This window comes from Labeo rohita, chromosome 14, assembly GCF_022985175.1.
Source record: "Labeo rohita strain BAU-BD-2019 chromosome 14, IGBB_LRoh.1.0, whole genome shotgun sequence".
NCBI lineage: Eukaryota > Metazoa > Chordata > Actinopteri > Cypriniformes > Cyprinidae > Labeo > Labeo rohita.
This window is the reverse complement of record NC_066882.1, coordinates 3,320,657-3,346,353: the sequence shown is the minus strand read 5'-3', so window position 1 is coordinate 3,346,353 and position 25,697 is coordinate 3,320,657. Positions and strand designations below refer to the sequence as shown.

General features: G+C 38.1%; 1 protein-coding gene across 3 annotated transcripts in view; it reads left to right on the top strand.

Moving 5' to 3' along the window:
- The window catches only part of slit3 (slit homolog 3 (Drosophila)), a 185,955-nt gene extending 175,840 nt beyond the window's left edge, over positions 1–10,115 (top strand). For 2 of the 3 annotated variants that reach the window (XM_051127822.1, XM_051127824.1), the window contains exons 28-31: positions 5,652–5,806; positions 6,152–6,440; positions 6,529–6,734; positions 8,533–10,100. In XM_051127822.1, the coding sequence (XP_050983779.1) occupies positions 5,652–5,806; positions 6,152–6,440; positions 6,529–6,734; positions 8,533–8,768 (886 nt within the window). In that variant the 3' untranslated portion in view covers positions 8,769–10,100. Of the gene's footprint in view, positions 1–5,651; positions 5,807–6,151; positions 6,441–6,528; positions 6,735–8,532 lie in introns of all 3 variants that reach the window. The other variant, XM_051127821.1, reaches the window with a different exon arrangement.
- Positions 10,116–25,697: the final 15,582 nt, after the last annotated feature.

Genomic DNA, 25,697 nt, shown 5'->3' with positions numbered 1-25,697 from the left:
TTTTTTTCATCTGTGTCTGCAGAAGTAGAGCGTAAACGTTTGTGACTGGCAACTGTTTTAGCAGGCAGTAGACGTGAACAGCGGTGAGCTCGGTGCTCAGGTCCTGCCTGCTTGCTTGATGACTTTGTATTGATCCGGTGCCTCCCGTCGCTGCTGCAGAGGGCCACTCTTTCCTTCTGCCAGCAGCAAGGGCCGAATCGATCGCTCTGTGAGGGAGTCTCAGCATGAAAAATAACGTTTCAACCTGATTCCTTGTCTTTGCAGACTGAGAATACATGCACTTAATTCGGGTTTCTAGTATTAATGGCAAGCATGCATTTAAAGCACTTGCACAGCCTTTTATTTAGAAGAATAGACTGTTGTTTCAAGGCAAGTGGTTTACTTGGCAGCCATCTTGGAATACCCCAGGCAGCTACTTTCTGTGTAGGCAATAGAGATACAAGTACAGCTTCTATCTGTCTGTGAATCTTCTCCAATTTGAATGGTCAAGGACCGCCCAAGAAGCCGTATGACTGACAGGTAAAGCAACCAATCATGTTTTGATTTGTCTCGCATCACAATGTCCTTACAACAACAACCCGGTGTGTAAAACTCTGGGACGTATTTTAAAGAATCTGTGCCACAAACTTTACCTATTTCACATACTTTTAAAAATCCAGTGTTTACTTGATCCATTTTCACTGTTGTAAACACGACATCTTTCTACTTCCATGAGAAGGCTTGACATCACAGCATCTTTGTTTTCAGAGGGAAAACAAAGATTCTTGGCTGTGTGACGTCACACAGACCAAGGCCACTCCCACGATTGTTGATTGACACAGCTTTTTCAGCATAGACCCGCCCTGAGTGAGCTGTAAACAATCCGCCATTGTTTTGATCCCAGAGCAGGAGTAGACAAGAATGTCTTCTAAGCGAATGAGGTGTTTTGTAATTGGATGCAATAATAAGCATAGCAGTCGACATTTACTCCCAACCTGAGCTACTGAAGCTGGTCACCCCACAGAAGAGAGGGGCGGGGTGAGCAGAGCTCATTAGCATTTAAAGGGACATGCACCGCAATGGCTTGCTCTGAACATAGCTGTTATTGACAAGGTAAAATGGGTGTTGTTTTACACTACCATAGAGAAATTTTAACCAAAGTATATTATAGACTTTTCATTAAGACCCTAAAGAATCATATCAACTTGTGGAAAATGGGCATCTGATGACAACTTCTGAAGTGTTTCCAATTTTTGTGTGCTGTATGCATCATGCGTTCAGACAACAGTCTGTGGGTGTGACATCTGAGGCTGAAACTAACCTTAACCCTGCTAAGACTTGTATTTTCAGACTGGTCCACCACAGCTTAATGTGATGTAGCACATGTGCTAATCGCTAGGCTAGGCTTGAACAGTTAAATTAATATGCAGTGGTGCAACTGAATGAAGTCCATTTTGTTGCCAGATCCCTACTAAGTCCAAGATGTGCCATGGCACCCACAGTTAATCATAGGCCCTTGCTCACTCTCTAATTATCTTGTTTTTCCCCAAGTGACATTGTGCTATGTGGCTTTGGCTTATCTGCACCCCTTTGTGTTGGGCTAACGAATGAGGGTCACATATGAGGAAAGGAAGTGCAAGGAGAGAGAATGTCCTTCTGTCTCAATTTAGCTTATTTGGCCATGGCACACCCCGGTTTGGCAAACGTGGTCCCAAGTTCTCCATGTCATAGCTAGCGCTAACAATGTGTAACCAGAGCTAAGAGAGCCAGCTGCTCAATTTGTAACCCGTCCTACGCCGCAACGCTTGGACGTGGGTGCAGCGTTCGGGCAGCTCCCTTGCGTTGGTTTTCCCACCATGGAAGCTAGAGTTTTGAGGCTGCGGTTGGAGCATTCCTGAGCCGAGTCTGGTTCAGTGGCTCTCTGCGGGTGCTTGACTTCAAATGTGGAACTGGGTCATAAAGACTCTGTGGGGCGAAGATCAGAGAAGAGAACTTGCAAGATTCCCACACCATCTACAGCTCTTCTTACACCTTGTCCCTGCTGAACTTCAGCAAGTGAAGATATCCCTGACAGGAAAAACAAGGAACGATGATGAAGAAAACTGAAATGCTGAGAGGGAAACTGTAGGCTCTGGGCGGTGAGAAAGAAGACAGATCGGACCCTAGAGAGATGAGGAGTGACTGAGAGCCGACGAAGAGTGAAGGACACTTATCTCTGCAATGTGATCCTGCCTTGACGGAAGGTGCGGGTGAGGGGAGGGATGGAGAGACTGATATATGCACTGGGGAGGAGAGCGACGGAGGCTCTTAACTAGCAGTAATGCCTCATTACCATGAGATGAATGCTTGGGCCCATGCAGCGTGTTAATGCGCTGCCCTTTGCTAAATGTCACGCTAATCTGAGTATTAGTTTAAGCAGCGGCGTGGGCAGTTCCTCGGCAGAAGCGGCGGTTTGTGGAAACATCGCAGGAAATTGAATGAGAATGTTAGAATTGCAGCGTTCCCTGCCCCCAGCTCCTCAGCGTGGGCTCGCCATCCTGCGCCACGCCTAACCACAGCTCTCCAAATGCAGCTAATGTTTGGCATGTCAACTGGGTTTAACACTGAGCAGCGCTAGGGTGAACAAGGAGGGGTCAGGGTATGTTTTTACGGCCTGTTTTTGTTTCGCCTGAGATTAGCCCTAAGTTCCTGTGTGAGCAGAATGTTTGAACAGGGGAATGTAGTGGTAATTCAGCCTGAAACGTGATCTGAAGTAGGTTCTTTTGGTTGGAGAAGACCGGCACTAAGACAGCGCTATTGCGACGACAGAAGAAAGCAAAGTCAAAGCTGAGGTATGCTAATGCTAACTGTCCACCTATGACCTTAACGTTGGTCCCTTGCTACTTACGTGTGTTTTGATATTAGCTGTTAACGTCAGTCCATCTGTAGAGCAAAGCCTCTTGGCTACACCCCACGATATCTCCAACGCTACATAGCCTTGTTTAGCAATTCACGTTCCAGAAAGGCGTAATTGACTTCACAGCTGCAGTCCGTTACTCTTAGCTAGTGTAAGCAAATGATAGTCCCGCGTAATTGAATCTGGAAAATGTAAATATGTCTACAGGTTTGCTGATCTAGATAACTCTCCAAGATGAAGGAGCCGGTAATAGTGGCTAACTTTGTGTATGTGTCATTTATAATGCGGTTTCGCTCAAGGAAAAACAGAGTATTTTATTTTCAGCTGACAGGAAATTGACTTCCCCTCGTGCGAGAGGGGTGACATGAGGTTGCTGAAATCTTCCACGGGTTTCTGTTTGTTTTTATTGAGCTCCATAATGGGCTGCTTGAAGCTAATATGTAGGCTAGCCGTACATCAAAGACGCTCCACCTTCTCAATCCCCCCCGTTCTAAAAATATTATGGCCTCGGGATATTTTCTGTCTGTCAGAATATGAACAAAAGGCCAATAGTTGCAAGCGCTAGGCTGCATGTTGAGGAGTTGATCTCTAGTGCCACCTAGTGGTGGTAGACCTTCACTGCATACATTCAAGAACCAGTCCAAATGATGACTTCGGTCACCCATGGTGAGATTTATGTTCTGATTAAGTATGTTTTCATTCTCATAATAGAACCTTCCTCTGTTTTCCATAACATTCCCACTCTCACCAGCTTTTCCACAAAATACTCTTCCCGTTTCCTTCCCAGCCGGCATGTAGGCTCTCAGACCGACTTAATGAAAGACGGCTGTCAAAACCAGAGACAGTGGATGAAAATGTCCTCATATTATAATAAAACCGTTCATCTATGGTGGTACTGATGTATCAAATGGACTTGCTTGAGATGTTCGGGGGGTCTCAGCCCGCGGACTGTAGTGTTTGTTGCAAAAGCCTATTTTGAAACAGGAATTGAATTATGGGCCTGTAATGCAAACCACACGTGCGCCTGTGTTGGGTCTTTGTTCAGCCAAGACCTCCGTGAACCGTACCCCCCTATATCTGGGGACACTGATCTCTATCCGCACCTATGGCCTCAGCATTTCAGTAATGGAAAATAGTATTGCGAGCCAGCACAAATACTAGCAGCCTGCCCACAAAAATGAGTTGATTTCCATGTTTGTTTGCTTAATGCATTTGTTGGCAATGCCCTCTTGTTGTTTTTTGTCTTTAGGATAAATAGATGGATAGATGGATAGATAGATAGATAGATAGATACATAGATAGATAGATAGATAGATAGATAGATATGGTTTTTTTTTCTTCTGCTAAAGACAGAAAAAGAGGAAAACCTTGTTTTAAGTTGAGGTGGGGATTAAGATATACTATACTCGCCACAATATCATTTCTCGCACCCCCTTCTCCCCTCTCTCTGTTGGTCTCTGGGCTTCTATGCCAAACCACTGTCTCTAGCTGTCTGTAACTGCCTGTGCTCCATCCAGCAATAACTACTACAATACAAAACTGGGGTTTCTGTAGCCTGAGCAGACTGCTTTCTCATAGTTCAGAGGCTACTGATAAGTTCATAACCCTAAATCTCACCTTCAAACAAAATACCGTCTTCGAAGTCAGCAGAACCTGGGCCAAACGGCATGCTACAGTACATGCACTGCACTGTATGAAACTGAGGAGGAAATGGGCGGAAATCCAGCGGAGCGCGCTCTTATAGTCTATGAAATGTTTCATGGAGGTTTCGAGAAACCCGGGAACAAACGGCACTCTTCAATGGTTAAAAAATGACCGTGTGAAACAGAATCGCTCTCAGGAGTTCACGCAGTCACAGTGCCAAACTCAGCAGGATGTGATTTGAGCGTGCTAACTCAAAGAAAGGGTGAACTCATGGCCAACACAAGCTCTCCTTTTCCCACAACATAAGCTCTCCCCACGTCAGTGCCAAATTCACTGGAAATACACCTGACGGAGCCTAATGTGGAAACCATGGCATTTTCAGACAGTGGGGAGATATTCGGTATTGCACATTCAGGCTTTTCATTTGGGCTTAAAATGTTACTTTCAATGTTAAATTACCCCAGTGGTGACATGATACGATCAGTTAAAACCGTCATTTAGCCTAAAACAGCCGTTAAGGCTTTCATTGTGAGCATTTTGTGTATCCAAAATACATATGTTTAAATAATATTTTCACACAGCAACATTTGACGGAATAAAAGCTTGATTGAAAATGGCGCAAAAAATAATAATAATATTTACTCTACCATTCACAGTTTGGTAGAAATGTTTATTAAAGGTTTTTTGTGACACTCAAGATTGGAGTAATGATGCTGGAAATTCAGCTTTGCATGACAGGAATAAATTACATTTTAAAATATATTCAAACAGAAAACTATTATTTGAAATTATAGTAATATTTTACTAAATGTACTGTGTTTTGATCAGATAAATGCAGTCTTAATGAGCATAGGAGACTTATTTCATTAAACACACCATTAAATAAACCTTATGACCCCAAGCTTGAATTATTTTGTTTTTATTTTATTTTATTTTATCTCATATTTAATCTTAAATGTGTTCTTGACTCCCACTGCCTCCTTGGGGGAAAAATGAATAATTAATAATAAATAAAAAAATAATTTTCATATAATAAATATTGAAAAAATCAGTTTAGGTAATTATAATTTTTAAATATATTTAAATAAAATATTTAAAAATATACCTTATGCTATCTTACGCTTTCTTGCAGTGTGGAGTCAGTGAATGATGGTCTTTTCCACACGGTGGAAGTCCTGATCCAAAATCAGACCCTGAGTTTGGTGGTGGATAAAGGGGCACCGAAAAGCCTGGGCAAACTCCCACGTCCTCCAGCTGTGGATCACAACACACAACTCTACATAGGCGGTAAGCATCAAAAACACCTCATTGTTCATCAAAACCACATTTCGAAGCTTTCAAAGTATCAAATATGCACTCTTAAAAATAAAAGTTCTTTATTGGCATCAGTGGTTCCATAAAGAACCATGAACATCCATGGAATCTTTCAAATGCAGAAAAGGTTCTTCATAGTCAAAAAAGGTTCTGTAGATTTTTAGAATGTTCTTCAAATTGGTTCTTTTAGGAACTGAAAGGTTCTTTGGGGAACCAAAAATGGTTCTTCTATGGCATCAGTGCAAAAACACCTTTTATTTTGTAGGCGTGATTGTAATCATTAAATGTGCTAATATTTGCCTGTTGTTGGTGTATTAGGTGTGCCCTCTCTGACTGACACAGCTGGCCTGCGACCGGGTCCAGACCGTACATTCCAGTCCTTTATTGGCTGCATTCATGACGTACGGCTCAACGGGGAACTCCAAGACCTCGGCAGTGGACTGGCAGGGGTAGAGGGCATCCTGCCTGGCTGTCACTCCTGCAGCGTCTGTGCTCATGGGGCCTGCAGACAGAGAGGAGAGGCAGGTGTGACCTGCGAGTGTCCCACCGGCCACAGCGGCCCACTGTGTGAAGAGACAACCTCCCAGAGCCCCTGTCAGAACAGCAGGTATGTACAGTAAATCCACATGTACGCAGACACTCACAATTGTGCTTGTATCCGGCGGTAATCTCCTCCCTCTCTCTTTCATGTGCAGGTGTGTGCACGGTGTGTGTGTGCCGAAGGGCTCTTCGTACAGCTGCTCATGTGCAGATGGATACTCAGGCCAGTTCTGTGATAGGCGGGAGGAGTCCGCCATCTGCAAGGGGCTGCACTGCGTGCACGGAGAGTGCAGGGTGACGGAGAGCGGAGAGCCGTTTTGCCAATGCCAGACTGGATACAGCGGGCCGACCTGTGAAACAGGTGAGACACAGCACTGCAGAAGACATGCAATATGCATGATCAGAAATTATAGGTGTTTAATTACACTTAGAAATATATTGTTGTATTTAGATATAGAATGTAAAAACAAGATTAAAAAATCTTTTGTTTGTTTATTGTTTTAGGTACATATAGTCAAACCAAAATGTATTCAGACACTTTCAACATTTCTCACATTATCACAGTTTATTTGCTACAGTTTAGAAAATGGTAATAAAATATGACAAGTACTCAGAGTTAAACTGTGTCAGAACTAATTCATCTTGATAATATTAGATAACTTTGATACAGCTATCAATACTTTGTTGACCAATTACCAAGCAATGCTTAACTTTGTTCAGTCAGTGGTGTAAAAAAGTTGCATTAGCAACACTGTCAGGTCAAAGTGTCTGAATAATTATTATTCCCAAATAATCTTTATCAATTTTACTACTGTATGAAGAATTTTTGGGTATGATATGTCACAGTAACTGTTTTCTTCTGCTGATCTAACCAAATTTAATTGGGTGAGCAAGAATAATACAATGCTATCTCAATTATATCTCAATAATATTTTGATACTGGCAATAATATCTCTTTTCAATAGAGCACATTCGTAAGATGTACATGGGATTTTATTGAGTAAAACCACTGTTTTATATTTATTTAAAAATACATAAATAACCATTGCATATGCAATAGAGTTTAAAATCAGTAATTGTTTTTAAATATATTTGTACTTTTATTTTGCAAGAATGCATTAAGTACATCAAGACAGACTTTTAAACTGTTACAAAAAAGACTGTTTTATTTAAAAAAAAATCTATTATTTTAAAAAATCCTTAAAAATATGTATTAACATTTTCACACACACACACACACACAAAAAAAAAACACTCAGCAGTACATCTGTTTTCAAAATCATTAATGATAATTTAAGAAATGTTTCTTAAGAAGCAAATAAATTGCATTTCAGCATATTAGAATGATTTCTGAAAGATCATTTGTAACCCTGGACCACAACTATTTGGCTATTTTTAGCGATAGCCAAAAATATATTGTATGGGTCAAAATTATCGACTTTTCTTTTATATAAAAAATCATTAGGATATTAAGTTAAGATCATGTTCCATAAAGATATTTTGTAAATTTCCTACTGTAAATATATTAAAACCTAATTTTTGATTAGTAATATGCATTGCTAAGAACTTCATTTGGACAACTTTAAAGGTGATTTCTCAATATTTAGATTTTTTTGTTCGAAATTTTCAAATAGTTCTATCTCGGCCAAATATCGTCCTATCCTAACAATATTTGTCCTATCCTATCCTTATTTATGCAGCTTTCAGATGATGTATAAATCTCAATTTCAAAAAATTGACCCTTATGACTGATTTTGTGGTCCAGGGTTACATTCGACACTGAAGACTGGGGTAATGATGCTGAAAATTCAGCTTTGATTACAGGAATAAATTACATTTTAAAACATATTCAAGTAGAAAATTATTTTAAGTAATAACCTCAGAGGTTATAGCAGATCTGTTATTAAAAATTAATTTCTCAGTATCAAAAATGAATGGGACTGCTTCATGCTATTTTCATAATCTAATCAAATCCTGATGAAAATTTCTGTTTCCACTCACGAAGTTGTGTTATAGCAGTTAAATGCGCTGCAAATGCTGTTTGATGTCATCTTTAGCTTGCCAGAAGTCAGTATCTGACCTGAAACTTCTTATGTTTATTAAAGTATTATATAAAAGCTTTATCTGATGGCCTGTCTTCCGTCCCTTCCTCCACACAGAGCCGTCGTGCCAAGGCGAAATGGTGCGTGAGCTGCTGAAGCGTAATATGGGTCATAAAAACTGCACCTCCACCAGTAAAATCGCTCGGTGTCCAAGCGCCTGCCGCTCGGGCCTGTGCTGCGCCCCCACCAAGAGCCGGAGACGGAAGGTCAGCTTCAAGTGCTCCGATGGATCTTCCTTTTCCGAGGAGATGGAGACCACCGTGGAGTGCGGCTGCACAAAGTGCCCATTGTAATATTAGCCAATCCCCCTCCCCTCGTCCCGAACCTGGAGAAGAAGATGGAGCGGAAAAGAAAATATATTGTAAAATAAACAAAACGCAAATAGAACTTATTTTTATTAAGGGATGTTTTTTTAAAGAAAGAGACTGTTTTTATGATGTTGCTTATATGTGTCTTATGAGAAGTAATTTTGTATCGTCGAAAAACAAAACCACACAGATTAACATTCCTGAAAATATATGAATTATATAAATATGTATAAATCTATATAAATGTACAACCTAACCTAAGAATTAATTTGGTCTGTGTATTGCATGTCTGTTGTGAAGTGTGAGAGCGGAGAGAAATTTTAACGGAGGAGCTGAAATGTGCCCGTGGAGCCGATCAGGCGAGGACTCTCTAGACTCTCTAACACAGGAAGTGGTGAGCCAACTTCCTGTGCTCTGGTGGCGGCAACAAATGAACTGCTTCCTAATGGACCTCACCTGCAGATATCAAGGACAGAGCAAAGTGGGATGGGCTGATATTTTGTACTTTGGATGTTGTTTTCTCACTTTGGAAAGCTCATCGGCGTGACTCTGGTTTACAAGCTGCAACTCATCGGAGTGAATTTTTTTGCATGACTGCATGGAAAAGTTAAATGTGAACTTGTAACATGCTGCGGTCAGGCAGTAAAGCTATTATAGTAACTATGATAGTCAAACGCTCTCTCTACCTGTTTATCCTTGTACAGTTGAAATCCGAACGCGTCGGCAGGTGATGCAGGCGACCGCAACTCTGGTGCAAAGCACTTCATACTGACGTAGTATTCCGTCGTAACCGTCCTTTACTAAAATATTAAATGCAAATATATTACACCCATTACTACTGTATTGTTTCATGTGTACCCTTTTTGTTTTTGTTTTACCATTTTTTCAGATGTAACACTCAGAGAGAGCGAGGACTATAGATATTCCAAAGGAAAAGCTAATCAGTGTTAATGAATATTCCTCCTCGTTCTGTCTCGCCCCTGTTCGCCACATACTGTTGTATAAGGTACAAGCGGATGTAGGAATCCCCAGTGAACGATGTAACTGAGCTTGTGCGGAAAGTTTCACGTTAGCACCTCTAATCAGAAGACTGGTTGTTATACGGTGCATTTTCTAATAATGTTTTGTTAAATATGAATTAGAGAGTGATGATTAACTTGCAGTGAATGTTGAATTAAACTTGTAATGAAATACACGGCTGGATTTTCTGATTCTTTTTTGTGCCATTTTGTTTTTCTTGTATGCACCTGAAACCAGTATCCAGATAAGCAAAAGTAAGGGAAATGTTGTCAATCAATCTTTGGTCTTTTCATGGCCACAGTTCATCATAACTGTTTGTTGGTCAAATTAAAGATAATGTGTGTATTTTTTCCTAGTTAAAGGGTAAATGCAATGGCTTGTTCCAAATTTTTCTCTATTTCTTAGTAAGTGATCTGACATGATCCAAATATATATAGGTCTATGTATGTATATGTATGTACAGTAGTCAACTTTTGAAGTGGATTAAAACCTTTCATTAAATTTGTCCTAAAACCAAAAAGAATACTTTTTCTTGTCTTACAACAACTTTGCTGAACTTTTTTTATCCACTTCAAATGTTGACTACTGTATATATATATGTATGTCACACAGGTCTATGTATGTATATATATATATATATATATATACATACATACATATACATATACATATATATATATATATATATATATATATATATATAAAGATTTTTTTTTTTTTTTTTTTGCGGTTTTATGATAATATTAAGATAATGTGTGTATTTTTTCCTAGTTAAAGGGTAAATTCAGTGGCTTGTTCCAAATTTTTCTCCATTTCTTAGTAAGTGGTCTGACATGATCCATATATATATATATATATATATTTTTTTTTTTTAAGTTTTTATTCAGATAGGACGGTGTAGATGGACATGAAGCGAAGTGAGATCGGGAAAGGTCTACGAGCCTGGATTCGAACTCGGGCCGCCCACAGCGCAATTGCGCTATATGTCAACCCGCGAACCACAAGGCTATTGGCATCAACAACAATTACATATATTATAAGAAGTAATTATGTGCAATAATTACAGAATGTGTAAACTGTATATTTGTTCCTACGTCCAGTAATAATGTAAGAATTATATATTATATTAATGGGGCTCAATTATGGCCTGAAATCAGCCCAATGATGGCAAAACAATATCATGATTTGTTATTATTTCACATTATATATGTATTTAGGTATCTCTAACACATTTGTGCCTACTGCAACTGACTTTAGATGAATTTGAATGCTAATGAATAGTTTTTTAGCCATTAGGGCTCACATGCAGCTGTAATCACACACTGCAATCTTTAAAATAAATGTTGCAAAAAGGTGTTTTTCCAGCGATACAGTAGAAGAATCAATTTGGGTTTCCCCAAAGAAGCTTTCAGTGAGCAGTTCTTAAAACAGCCATTTTTTCTTAGTGTGAAGAGCAATTAAATAATCTGATAAACGTTTTGTGTAACTGAAAGGTTCTGTTGATGTTAATGGTGTATTTAGAAGTTTAGTCCACTAGATGGAGGTATACACCAATTTGCTGTCAGTCTGAATGCATCTTGAAGGCATCGAGGGGGTTAGTGCCAGGTTAGAGTTAATAATTTTGTTTAAAATGAGAATGATTTTTCCTTCACTAATCAGGACACAAAGGAAAACTCTTACTATGGCCGTGTGTTTTTGACCCACAACTGGCAGATTCTTTCGTAGGGCTGTAAAATTTCTAATTAGTGAGTGAACCCTGATAATTTTTGTTGAACTTTGATGTGTTTTCCCGCAGTGTGTAGACCACAAAACCTGTGTGACCTGTTGTCTTTGAAGAACTGGATCCTGATCCTTTTTCCCTTAAGGGTGCACTCAGTAAGTTTTTGTTTTTGCTCACTCTTCTTTGCCCCAGGGGTCTTGCACTTTATGTTATATTGATATGGATGCATTAAGCTTCAGATCTCATACTTCATTATTATACGACAGTTAGTAGCCAACAATTTTTAATCTGGTCTGAGCAGCCATAATACTCTTGTTTCTGCAATAAAGAAATGGCAGAAGTAGTAAGAATATCAAGGTATGCTGTTTTGAATTCAGCTATATAGTCCGAAAGCACTGGGTCATTTCACTGTATCACACTCCCGTGTTTGTTCCTTTCAGACGCACTTTCAGTCCGTGCTTTAGAGATGGGGATTTTTCAGTGAGTCTTTCTGCAGGTTACAGCATTATGCCAGTAGGTGGCGACTCTCTTTATGAGTTATTAAACAAATGGCATAGGTTTGATTTTTGGCATTGGTGGGGACATAACAGCACACATCAGATATTTAAATTGTTTAATCGGAGTTATTGCTAAATGCAGTTTAGTAATCCCTAGATACTGGTAGGGACGTGTCTAGCATCCCTACTAAATTCTACGCCCTTGAAAATTGAAATTGAAGTGAGTTGCTGTGAGTTGTCACTTTTGAGGAAGATGTCATTCACTTGTTTTGTACGTACAAAGAGAAATTTTGGTCTTTTTTAAATGTTCATCCAATCTCATTTTTAAGTGATTTTTAGTTCTGTTATAAAGATTTTCTTTGGATTGTTAAGTACTCAAAAGAGAATATAGGAAAATTTAACTTACAGTTTTTCTCAGTCGCTTTGGTGCATTTCTCAAATCATCCTTAACATTTGCAAAGAAGTATGTGCATTTCTCAAAACAATTCGTACAAACAGCACAACACAATGGATTACCTGCAAAAGTCTGTAACTTATTCAAAATCTTTAGTTCATCTATCAAAAGTAAGTATGCATGTCAATGAACATATCAGTGCCATCAGAATGAAAAGTCCTTGTGTCATAGTTCACAAACAAGATAATCAAAATGCTTAGTCATGTTGTCAATCAAACAGTGTACTCTATTAGCATTACCTGATGTAAACTATAGCAATAGTTTGCATGACAGGTACTGTATTGAAATGCAGAAGGCTGCAATTCTTATGTGTGTCATATATCCATTTCAAAAGTACAAATGTATACATTACTGTATGTGAGATATTGATTGAAAGAGACTGGATAGGACAAAAAAAAAAAAAAACACATTACAGAGTCATTGTGATAGACAAGAAAAAGAAATATCCTTGATAGTACACGTACATCACTCAGACGTCTATTTCACATCTACATTTACATCTGCAAGATTTATTTTCTAGAGTGTTTGCTCATCTGCACGTTTCCTACCAGGTGTCAAATAGACTTTTATTAGATGTCTTTACTGTAAGAAGTTTATGTTTTAGAGTGTATGTAAAACTGACATCTTAAAGATGTCTGTCAGATGTTTGTACATGGCAGATGCACAAAAGCGAAAATACAAAATTAGAAAGGAAAACACAGGAATCACCCCTCGCTTTTGCATACAGCACTGTATGAGGAATTTCAGAAAACTGGTTTGTTATTGGTTAATCTACATTCCCTTATTAGTGAAAGTCAAGATTCACCTGCACAATGCATGGCAAATTTACAAATAGACTAACAGGAATGTGTAGAAAATATACTTGACAGTTTATGACAACTATATCAGTCATTTTGCATTTAATGACTTATACGATGAACTAATGACTAGATGTTTTGAGGGGTAAGACGATTGCACAGAGAACTATATAATACATTTTGAGTAACATGACACTAGCAACTGATAATGTAGGAAAACGCAGACAAATGTACATAATCAATTGCATGAATGTACCAAAGCAATCGCAACTTGTTCAAATAAATGAGAAACTGCTATTATGATGTGCACAAGTGACTAGATGATGTGGAGGTTGAACAAGTAGTTTTGAGAATTTCATTTCAGATTTGAGAAATGCACCAAAGCGACTGAGAAAAACTGTAAGAAAATAAACCACTATTTATTATAGTAAAAGTGCATGAATAGAAAGATGCTGTTTTACTGTTTTAGGATTAACAGAGCTTTGGATAGTTTCCATATAGCTCACTTGTCTAGATCAACTTTGGATTTAGAAAAGAGAGGTTTTTTGTTTATTTGTGTGAAATTTGTCTTGATCGAATCAACTGGTTCGCGAACACTTTCCGAGGTTCCGGTCTGTATCAAAAGATTCACGAACCCGCTCCAAAGTTCCGATCTAAATCAAATTATTCTCGATCCGCGTTCCGAAGTCTTGATTGAATCAAATGATTCGCGAACTCTTGCCAAAGTTCCGATCTAAATCAATTCTCGATCCGCGTTCCGAAGTCTTGATCGAATCAAATGGTTCGCGAACTCTTGCCAAAGTTCCGATCTGTATCAAATGATTCGCAATCCTTGTTCCGAAGTCTTGATCGAATCAAATGATTCGCGATCCGCGTTCCGAAGTCTTGATCGAATCAAATGATTCGCGATCCGCGTTCCGAAGTCTTGATCGAATCAAATGATTCGCGATCCGCGTTCCGAAGTCTTGATCGAATCAAATGATTCGCAAACCTGCTCCAAAGTTCCGATCTAAATTAATTCGCGATCCGCGTTCCGAAGTCTTCGCGAACTCTTGCCGAATTTCCGATCTGTATCAAATGATTCGCGAACCTGCTCCAAACTTCCGATCTAAATCAAATGATTCGCGATCCGCGTTCCAAAGTCTTAATCGAATCAAATGATTCGTGATCCGCGTTCCGAAGTCTTGATCGAATCAAATGATTCGCGAACCCTTACCGAAGTTCCGATCTGTAAGAAAAGATTCACGAACCTGCTCCAAAGTTCCGATCTAAAACAAATGATTCGCGATCCGCGTTCCGAAGTCTTGATCGAATCAAATGATTCGCGAACCTGCTCCAAAGTTCCGATCTAAATCAAATAACGCGATCTGCGTTCAAATGATTCGTGATTCGAGATCCGATTGGAGTTCAATCGCTTGAACTGAATGATTGATGTCACGAGCTTGAATCAATCGGAGCGGTTCCGGCGTAAATGACTCACTCAGTTGAATCGTTTGTCTGTTCCTCTGCTTTTGGCGTCTTCAGGTATGTTTACATGACACTGTCAACACTACGGCTTAGTTCGCCTGTTTTATGAGATTAACTGAAATAAGCGGAAAAAGCATGATGTTTACAAGTAGAATATCAATATTTCCGCTCCAAAGATAACATCCAACAAGATAAGGTAACCAGTTTACTGCTAACAAGTAAAACACACCATTAATATGACGAGCTGCAAGTTGAAACTCGATCATAATCCATCTAGCATTGTGCATTATGATCGTTTCCATATGTAATTGTAGCTTAATTCACAATAGTTTGAAAGCTTGACCATTGCAATTCAGTTGATTGTATTAGTCTATATAGAATGACAATCAAAGAGCAAATGGGAGAAGGAAATGAACACAAAACAGCACAACAACATAAACAACAAAGTTAAAGAGGGTTAACTTTATTCTAAAACAGAACTGTGCTCATGTTTTAAATACTTAATATGTTTTTACTCCGCACATGTACATTATTTTTTGAAAATGTGCAGTTTTATAGCGTATTCATTTAATTTCTTAGGTTATATCAATTGTATTTTTGCAACATTGGAGCCCCCACAGTTAATTAAGTGGAATTCACAGTCAAAAATATTCTACTCTCATCATTCCAGATGGCTGTACACATGCATTTGTTGACAATGTAAATGATTCCAAAAGCTAAGAAGAACCACATGTCAGCTGATAAGGTGAGATATTACAACCACAACAAAAAGAGTAGCCAGGAGAGACCTTTACTTTTGTTGAAATACTGCTAACGTATTTTCCTAAGCTTTTGAATATGTATGCATGTAATCAAATGTTGGCAACACGATAGGCCACATTGCACATAATATACATTTGACAGACTATTACAAGCTAAAACAAGCATATTCGACTTATTAGAAGTCAGTGTAGAATCAGTATGATTTTGAACTGATAAAAACTTACATAGAGTTGTTTTGAGGAAATGTCACTACTGTTGCTCAGTATTGATTCTGTTTTGACTTCGTTTACTATTTTCGTTGAAGCCGGGGAGCAAAACATACACAAGCTGACAATATTGTGTACGATATCAAGTAAGTTATTCGATGCTGACTTGTTTGTTGTATACAGCAATTTCATGCTCTCACCATTCTGTGTATTAACACAGCTGTGATTGCCTGCATCAGAGCAACAGAACTCTTGTGTGATAATGTGTAAATAAAACTGATGTTTTGGGGTTTAGTTCAAACAGATTAATTTAGACTTCATAAAATGTGAGTGTGTGAGTTAAAATGAATGGTCAGTATTTTAAGACTGTTTCCCAGAAGAGAAAGACTATAAATTTTAATGATCTACATCTGCTTAATGTGAATTTCATCAACTTTTGCAGCACACCAGCATATAGATGACCTCAAAGCAAACAGACATGGAATAAAAGCCACCAACTCCAATTTTAATTTCATGGGATCTTAAGGCTTCTGAAAATGTGATAACTTGAAGACACGCATTGCAGCATTGGGGGATTCGCAGTTAATGTGAAGGTCAGGACGACCTACTAGCTCTATTATCTCTTTTAGTAATCCACAGGAAAAGAGAGATTTTAATAGCATTGAGATTAAATGGCAAGCATCCCAGATTACCCGGGACAATTGCGCAGTAATGCCCAGCTGCACCGGGTTTGCAGCGTGATACATCCACTTGTTTATTGAAGGGGCTAATCTCTCCATAAGTCTAGTCCCCGTGAGAATCTGTGTTTACAAAAGGATGGATCTGTGCCTCTTTCATGCCATTCAAATCCTTTCAAGTGCTCAGTCATTATGTTCAGTAGCTTGCCTCTTAACCCTGGTTCCCTAACATGTGGCTCTTCCTCTTACGAGAGAAGTGGAGAGGTAAAACTGCTGGGGCATGTCTAGTTATTGAGGCACTATAATACTTGCAATTCCTCAGAATTAGCCACACATTGTGGTCTTGTGAGAAAGGGCTCCTGAGGAAGAAGACGGGAGGAAATTGCCACAGAGTTCAAACACAGATGCAGGAAATGAATAGAAATACTTGAAGAAATAGTTCAGCCAAAAATGACAATCCTGTCATCATTTACTCACTCTCATATCCTTTCAAACCTATATGACTTTCTCTTTTCTGTGGAATATGGTTATTGAATAGATCAAATTTGCATGAATGAGTCATTCATGAATGAAATATCAGTTTATTTTGCACTTTATGATCTTGCCAAGGATAGCTAGGATGGATGGCAAAATTTGAAGTGATTAATGGATTACATTTTGGTTTTGGGCTCACATAAAAACTATTGTATACCTTTAGAAGACTTGAAATGTAGTGCAAAATCACATGGACTACTTTTCAGGTATTTCTCCACTGTAAAAATGATTTTCTTGCTCAGTATTTTTGTCTTGTTTTCCTTTGCAAATATCTGAACATTCAAGATACGAGAAGCAAAATGACTGAAGATGTTAAGTCTTGTTTTCTGAAAAAAAAAAGTATCAAAATTAAGCCTCGACCAGAATGAGATGATTTTTGCAGAGCTGATTTTGGCAAGGTAAAAAGGGTGTTGTTTTACACAATTATTGAGAATTTTTAACCAAAGTATATTAGAGACTTTTCATTAAGACCCTAAAGAATCATATCGACTTGTGGAAAATGGGCATCCGATGACCCCTTTAAGAATGTTTAGATATTTGTAATAAAAAACAAGACAAAATTCATCATTTTTTGCAGTTAAATGGTGTTTTTGTGGCATTTTGAAGTCTTAAAAGAGTGACCAGTACATTCATAACTTATTTTTTCTCCTTTTGTGTTTTCCACAGAATAAAGTAAGACATAAAGGTCTAAAATGGCATGAAAGTAAATAACAGTTTTTCAATTTTTCACCTTTAAAAGGTGTGTCAAGAAAAAAAAAAATACATCCCGAGACTCCATTCACAAGTTAAATTTCCAATCTACGCCATGTCTCCAGCAGTTTTCTGAGATGGCATTCATAAAGATTATGATTCATAAGGAGATGGTATCTTTAGAGTATTAGATGTGATAGTGAAATATGGCATTGACAGAGAGCGTGACACTGTGTGAAAGAAAGTTCCCTCCACACAGCTGGTTATAATCAGGCTGAGATAGCAAACAGATGGTACCCAACTGGCAGGGCAGCCACACACCAGAACATTGTGCAATATGTCAAAAAGAACATGTTTGAGAGACAATCAGTTTTTGTATGGATTGCTTTATTTTGACAGGAACTTTGGGCATCGGGAAATGTATCATTCTCGTCCAGCGTTATTGGGTCATTCCGTGTCAACTCAACCGGAGGTCCAAGGCTCAAATTTTTGATTTTATTAATATTTTTTTTCTGCTGAAAGAAATACCTAATTGAAGAAGATGTGTATTTTTTTAAATAATCCACTATTTTGTAGAGGAGAATCAAAATGACAATTTTCACCTGATATTAATAGCCAAATTACAGGAAGGGAAAATTACTTCAGAAAGATTGCAGGATTATTATTTTTACACAGAGATTGATAGGTCTGTTAGTAAAATCTGTTGACGTTAACAATCTTTGTTGCATTATGTGCCAATGGTGTCCATTCAAAAATGGGGGAATAGTACTTTTCAAGTTTTTTCTCCAAAGTTTGCATGCCTGTAACTCAAGAAATAGTAAAGATATCTTAATGCCCTTTTAGATATTGGGTCTTTTGTCATCTTCATTTTTAAGGCCATGTATGGTTCAGTTGCAGAGATATTGTAATTTCGGTATGGCTCCAGGAATAAATTGTTAAATTGTACAGTTTCAAGGTCAAAAAACAAATGTGAGTCAGTTTGCATTAAGATAATACTTCTTTTAAACAGGAACATCCTAAGAACGCACAATGCTGAACCTAGAAATGCATCTAGGATCCCTTCTTTACAGAATAGTGGATTACTAAATATACATCTGTGATATTTAATATTTTGGCTTTTGTCACTATACATGTTTAAAAATTTGAGCTGGGGAAGTTTATGCAATTTGATTTATTTGCCACAACCTATTATTACTATTGTGCAAATTTAGGGTTAGGGATTCATGTGGCATCAGTGTTATGTTAAAAACTTTGGCTCGTTAAGGAGGCTATTTTGACCCAGAACAGACTAGAAACCACATGGCAACTCTCTAAAATCCTTAGAACATCTTAGCAACATCCAGGCAACTGTCCAGGGCTATGTTTCTCAAAAGCATGGTGAGTGAAAATGATTGTACAGACCATTGGTGGCAATGGTTCTACGATCTATTTAGGCAGCCCAGAACGTCATGCCACGTGTCGCGCTCAAGCGCTCATATTATTTCTTTAGCAAAAGTCCAAATCTGGTTTCTATTTTCCTTTTTTGTTTTGTTTTGTTTTGTTTTGTGGTAAATCATGTTGTTGAATCTCCAATTCAAATTCAATTTAATCAACACAAGAAATGTTGTGTTTACTAAGAAGAATTTTGTTTTGGAAAAAATGCCCGGACCTCAAGGTCCTGTGACAGCTCGACTGCATGACTTGAATGTTTTCAGGTTGTTTGTGGTTTTATTGAAGACCACCACCGAGGACACTTATTTCATTAGGGTTAATGAGCAAGCTTTAAAGCGAGCCGCTAAGCCTCAAAACAAACGTAGTGTGTTTTGTTAAAGACTCCTTCCTGTGTCTTTTTGACCTTTTTTAAGATGTTTGAGAATGTTGGTGGGAAAAGCTAAGCTGACTATTGCCGAATGGCAAAACCAGAAACAGAGATCATTTTTTCCTTTAGCAGTCAGTGACTGGTTGTTCAGTGGTCATCGGAGCCGTTTGGTATTTGAGTGTTTCTTGGAGAGTGACGGTGGAGGGGTGGCAGTCTGGGCCTGGCATGGGGGCGAGACTAACTGCTGCTCTGCCCTCAGATCACTGACAGCTGTCCGCTTTCCAGTCCGATAATTCCTTCCAGCGTGTGACGGAAAACCAGCTAATGTAGGGCGAGCTGCCCTCTTTCCCATCAGAAGCTGAAACATGCTCTCTGCAAGTTTACCTGTACTATCGTCATTCAAAACGAGTCAGTTAGGGTCATTAAAACTGTCTTACGGTGGAATTTTCCTTGGTCCTTGGCCTCAAAAGTTTAAAGACCCCTGTTGTAGACAACCTTAAAACAGCTTACTGTACTGAAGCGACCGAGTGGCCCTGATGGACATAAAGTGGCCTCAAAGTTTTCTAATTGTAACAGCCGAGTGAGGCTCGGCTTCCCAGCAGGGTTAAACTCACCTGCCTGCAGACAGTTTGCTGTGAAGCCACCTAATCACGTCCCAACAGACCACCATCTGCCCGTTTCTGCTCTTCAGTCACCCACCCACCCGCTGCCCGTCAATCTCACAGTCCAGCACACAACGCCTGGGCATCTCGGTGCCATGCAAGCTTCATTTATCTGCAGATTCGGGTCTGGGAAGAGGCGACGTCCTTGACTGTAAAGTAAACATGTCGGCAGAGAGTACTTTTCAACAGTCTGATTGTGCTGGACGACAGCACTTTGTTCTGGGGCAATTCATCATTCATTCACAGCTCCCTGTCAGAGATGAAACACTTGAGTTGGTGTTCAAAGGCGCTGAGAGGTCATGGGGAGAATGCTTTGTTAAAGGAGGAAATCCCACAGTGAAATAATAGACAATTTGAGAATGTGGTCTATGGGGTCTTTTGATGCCACTGCAAACAGCCAGTCCTTCTCACAACCTGTAATGAACTATGGAAAAAAGCACCAGCAAGTCTGGGCAATTTCTGTCTAAGTCCTTTCTTCTGTGCACACCAGTCACAACATTAGGTTTTTTTCTTTTGCTTCTTTGAGATGCATTGGGGTGAATGAATCTGTCAATTCACAAATGGATGCGTCTTTCTCAGAAAAAGTTTTTATTTGTTTGCCATGTGTGTTGCACTGATACAAAGCCCTTAAATTCTGAAACCTACTCAGTTTAAGAAATTGGCACAAAACATCCCTTGAAACAGAAATATTAAGAGTTATTCATATTTTTGTGCATTTTCCAGAATTGACTGTTGAATTGTTTAATTGAATTCAAATACATTTCCAAATTTACTATGATGCACAATATAATGCTTAATATTAGATATTTTATTGTGCATGAATTAAAATTTTCTTTTATATTTAGATTACCTCATTTAAAACATGAATACTTTAATAACAATTTTGTGATCTTTAGCAAGACGATTATCAATTTTCATACTGTACACTATGTTATGTTTTAATAAATGTGACCCTGGACCACAAAACCATTCATAAGGGTAAATTCTTTGAAACTGAGATTTATACATCATTTGAAAGCTGAGTAAATAAGCTTTCTATTGATGTAGCCTATGGTTTGTTAGGATAGGACAGTGTTTGGCCAAGATACAACTATTTAAAAATCTGGAATCTGAGGGTGTAAAAAAATCTAAATATTGAGAAAACCACATCTAAAGTTGTCCAAATGAAGTTTATTAGCAATGCATATTACTAATCTAAAATTAAGTACTGTTATATTTACAGTAGGAAATTTACAAAGTATCTTCATGGAACATGATCTTTACTTAATATCCTAATGACTTTTGCCATAAAAGAAAAGTTTGAATTCATGTAGACAAAATATGGTGAATGAATGGTTAATTAAATAATCAGGTATTTATCAACTACCAGACATAACGTGAAAATAATGAAATATTATGGTGCTTTAGGGTTAAAACAGTTAGTAGCTACTTTCCCCAGACAAGAACTGCCACCTTGTACTCTCTGCCAACAACATCATTCCCTCTTTTGAAACTCGTTTGTTGCTTGACCTACATACTTTGCTGTATGGTCATAGCACAACTCGAAACAGACGTATTTCAAGGCAGCGTGTACCTCAGAGGCTTTAAAATCTATGTCCAAATATAGAAACTCATTCATACAATGCCAAGCAGGCCCATCTATCAACATTAGGTGTTTGTACGTCACCACAACACCTGTCTGTTCCAACCCGCGGATACACATATTCCCAACAGGCTGATCATGAGTCCTATTGCCAGGTTATCGTTTGCTGACAGAAAAACAACTTCCTTGTCTTTCATTAGCTCTATTAATTTTCTAGTTGTGAGTGAATGACATGCAGAAATCACATGCTTAAGGGTGCTGTATGTCATTTTGACTGTTCTAAAGCATAAAAATGGACCACAAAACCATTCATAAGGGTAAAAAAACTGGAAAAAAAAAGTTTTTTTTTTTTTTTTTTTTAAATCGCCTTTAAAGTTGTCAAAATTAAGTTCTTAGCAAGGCATATTAGTAAACAAAAATTAAGTTTTGATATATTTATAGTAGAACATTTACAAAATATCTTCATGAAACATGGTCTTTACTTAATAAGTGATTTTTAGCATAAAAAGAAAAAAATTGATAAGTTACTAATACTATGTGTTCTTGCCTATTGCTACATATATAATCGTGCTTCTTACAACTGGTTTTATGGTCCAGATGCACAAATGTTTGCAGATAATTAGAAAACATGCTAAATTCACATAATTGTTCAGTTATTCTATTTTGAAAGGCGCATTCCATGTTGGAATGTCTATTTTTGTTTTGCTTTTGTGACTCCACCCATTGCCAGTTTATCCAATATGATTTCTACACCCCAGGTTGCCAGTTGGTGGGAAATGCACATATTGCAGCAGTGGAAGCCAGAACACAAACTGGGTCAGAGATTGTAGATTCTACCCAACCCTTAAAAAAAGCTTCGGTATCCATCTAAAAAGTACAATGGCGTTTTAGTGCCACTTAAAAAAAAATATATAAGATTGCAAGAATAAAGTCAAAATATTTCGAAAATAAATTTAAAATATTTTGAGAATAAAGTTTAAATATTTCAAGATTATATTTCAACAATAAAGTAAAAATTATGAGAATAAAGTCAAAATGTTTCAAGAATAAAGTCAAAATTTCGAGAATAAAGTCAGTGTTTCAAGAATAAAGTTAAAATGTTTTGATAATAAAGTAAATATTTTGAGAATAAAGTCGTAATATTTTTAAGAATAAAGTCGTAATATTTTGAAAATAAAGTCGTAATATTTTGAGAATAAAGTCAAAATGTTTCAAGAATAAAGTCAATGTTTCGAGAATAAATTCAAAATTACGAGAATAAAGTCAGTGTTTCGAGAATAACGTTATAATGTTTTGAGAGTAAAGTTGAAATATTTTGAGAATAAAGTCAAAATGTTTTGAGAATAAAGTTAAAATATTTTGAGAATAAAGTCAAAATGTTTTGAGAATAAAGTAAAAATGTTTTGAGAATAAAGGCAAAACGAGAATTAATTTGTAGCAATTACAAGATTAATGCACAGGCTATACTCTCAAAACATTTAGATTTTATTTTTGAAACATTTCAACCTTTATTCTCGTATTTTTGACTTTATTTTCAAAATACTTCAACTTTATTCTCACGATTTAGACTTTATTCTTGAAATATTTAGACTTTATTCTCAAAATATCAAAATCTCATCATTTTAGATTTTTACATTTCAACACCATCATAAAAAAGCTATATGAATATTAAAAATCAAGTCTTCACTTTTAATTGTGCTTTTTCTTGTTTTGTGTTCTCAATCTGGCAACCCACGTAAACATCGGGTCTGAGGAGAAGGGGGCAGGAGAAACAACTCTCCAATATTTCAAATTTGGACTGCAGCACATGTTTCAACCACTAGCTGTCAATATTACATTCTGCACCTTTAAATGCAAATATTAAAATTCTTTGAAGGCCTCACAGGTGATGAATTTAACACATGGAGACGTGGTGTTAAAGTCACGGAGTGTCACATGACTCACGGCATGAAGCGTCCAGGCGTAATTACAGGCATTCAGGTCCTCGATTATATGTCTTACTGACAACTGCACGGTGGAGATCCATCCCAATCCCATCAATATCTCCACAGTTCACCACTCATGGGCGTCAGCAGGCAATTCTGGAGGATTTTATGACTTTTGACTATAATTGAAGTTCTAATATTGCTCCCACAGTCCCTCCCCATCATATCTCTCCTTGTCATCATCCTCTTCTCTGTCTCTTTTCATTCATCACGCACTGTGTTTTCCAACTGCCTCGTCCAAAGAATTTTGCCTCGGTCTTTAGTCTTGGACATGTTGTACAGAACAGTCTGAGAACCTGTTTTTCTGCTTAAAAATGAATCTCAGAAACATGTTCTTATAGGGAAAGAGGTGTCTTGTTTCCTGTAATAAAGGTTTCTCAACCCTTCGTGACCTTTCGCTGACATTTTCATCTCAGCTGAGCAGTGGGGTGCTGGCTGTCAGTGTGAGGAGGAGATCTGATGCTGTGTGAGAGTCGGGCAACAGGTACGACCCTTCCTCAAGGACACAATGTGCTCTCTTTGTGCATGACCTCTGGGTACATGCCCCTTCGCTGATTATCTGTTACCCCTCGTCGTCTCGCTGATTGATCCTCTAATCCTTTCAGCTGGCCGTCTGCCTTCCATCCAGCTGCTCTCACAGAGCGAGGAAAGAGGTTGTCACGGCTCATTGTGGGGAAATAAAAGACATTTTTCTCGGTGGAGAAGCAGAATTGCTCACACACTTCCTTGATTATCACATTTACTGGAAGCAAAACTTTTTTAGTTTGGACATTTGACATCAAAATATTGTGCACAGTATTATGTGACCAAGAGAGGAATTAAATTTGCAAGAATTAAGACTATTAATGCTTTTTAAAAATGCATGATGACTGATTTAAAGGTAACATAAAATGAAAATCTGACTTTTTCCATGTTTAAGTGCTATAATTGGGTCCCTGAAAATGTGAAAGAGAAGAACCCAGCAAATTTTTTTGGTAAGCCTTTCCCTTGTGAAAAAACGAGCCGCTCAGATTTTATTCCCATGGTGATATTGAAATGGGATCTTATTATAATATTACTTTTTGTAACTCCTGTGTGTTTTAATGTAACTTGTGTGTATTTGACAATTTAAGCGCAATAAGACATGAAAGAGAACTTAGTTTAGTCAGCTGCTTTCTGTGTGTGTGCTTCGGATGTGTGTGCTCAGAAAACCCTATATCATGAGTTTAAACTGATATGGCTTAAAAATACATGTATTCAGCACAATAGACATGATAATCAAACCCAAACAGATGTTTTTTTAACAGATTATCTGAGCTACAAGCTGTAAAGGCACAGCTCTATTCTAGAAAAGGGGGCGGGGAGAAGCAGCTTATTTGCATTTAAAGAGACATGCATGAAAACAGTGTGTTTCTGCTTGCACTCAAATTAGGCATTTTCAAAATGATGTAATAAATGATCTGTGGGTTTTTTTGAGCTTAAAGGGGTAATCGGATGCAAAGTTCACATTTTCATGCTGTTTGAACTTTAATGTGTGTTGGCAGTGTATGTACACATCTACCCTATTATGATAAATATCCATGCAGTGTTTTTAATTAAGCTGTAAAAATAATATCCCCTTTTTTAAATCGAGCCATTCTCAGATGCCTGTTGGTTTGGCGTCACACCAACAGAGGCCGCTCCCACGATAGTTGGTTGACATGAGCATCTTACCTCAGACCAGCTGTAACAGTCCGACCTCCATTGTTTCGATGCCGGTGCAGGGATGTAAGTTAGACAAGAATATCTCAGATTAAGCGATTGAGGTGTTTTGTTGCTGGATGTAATAATGAACATAGTGGTCGTCATTTACTCCCGACATCCAAGCCTCTGAATATGCAGTGGATTACATTTGTTTGTGACGGGAATGCGCCTCCCGATCTACATAAATGTTCGCACAAATCATTCGTGATCCAGCTTCACCTTAAGTGGGAATCACCTTTCCTAATAACGTGCTAGTTAGCAAGTTTAGCGGATAAACCCGGCTAAAGTAAACAGGTTCGTCACTCCACAGAGAGAAGAGAGGGGCGGGGGCTAGTAGAGCT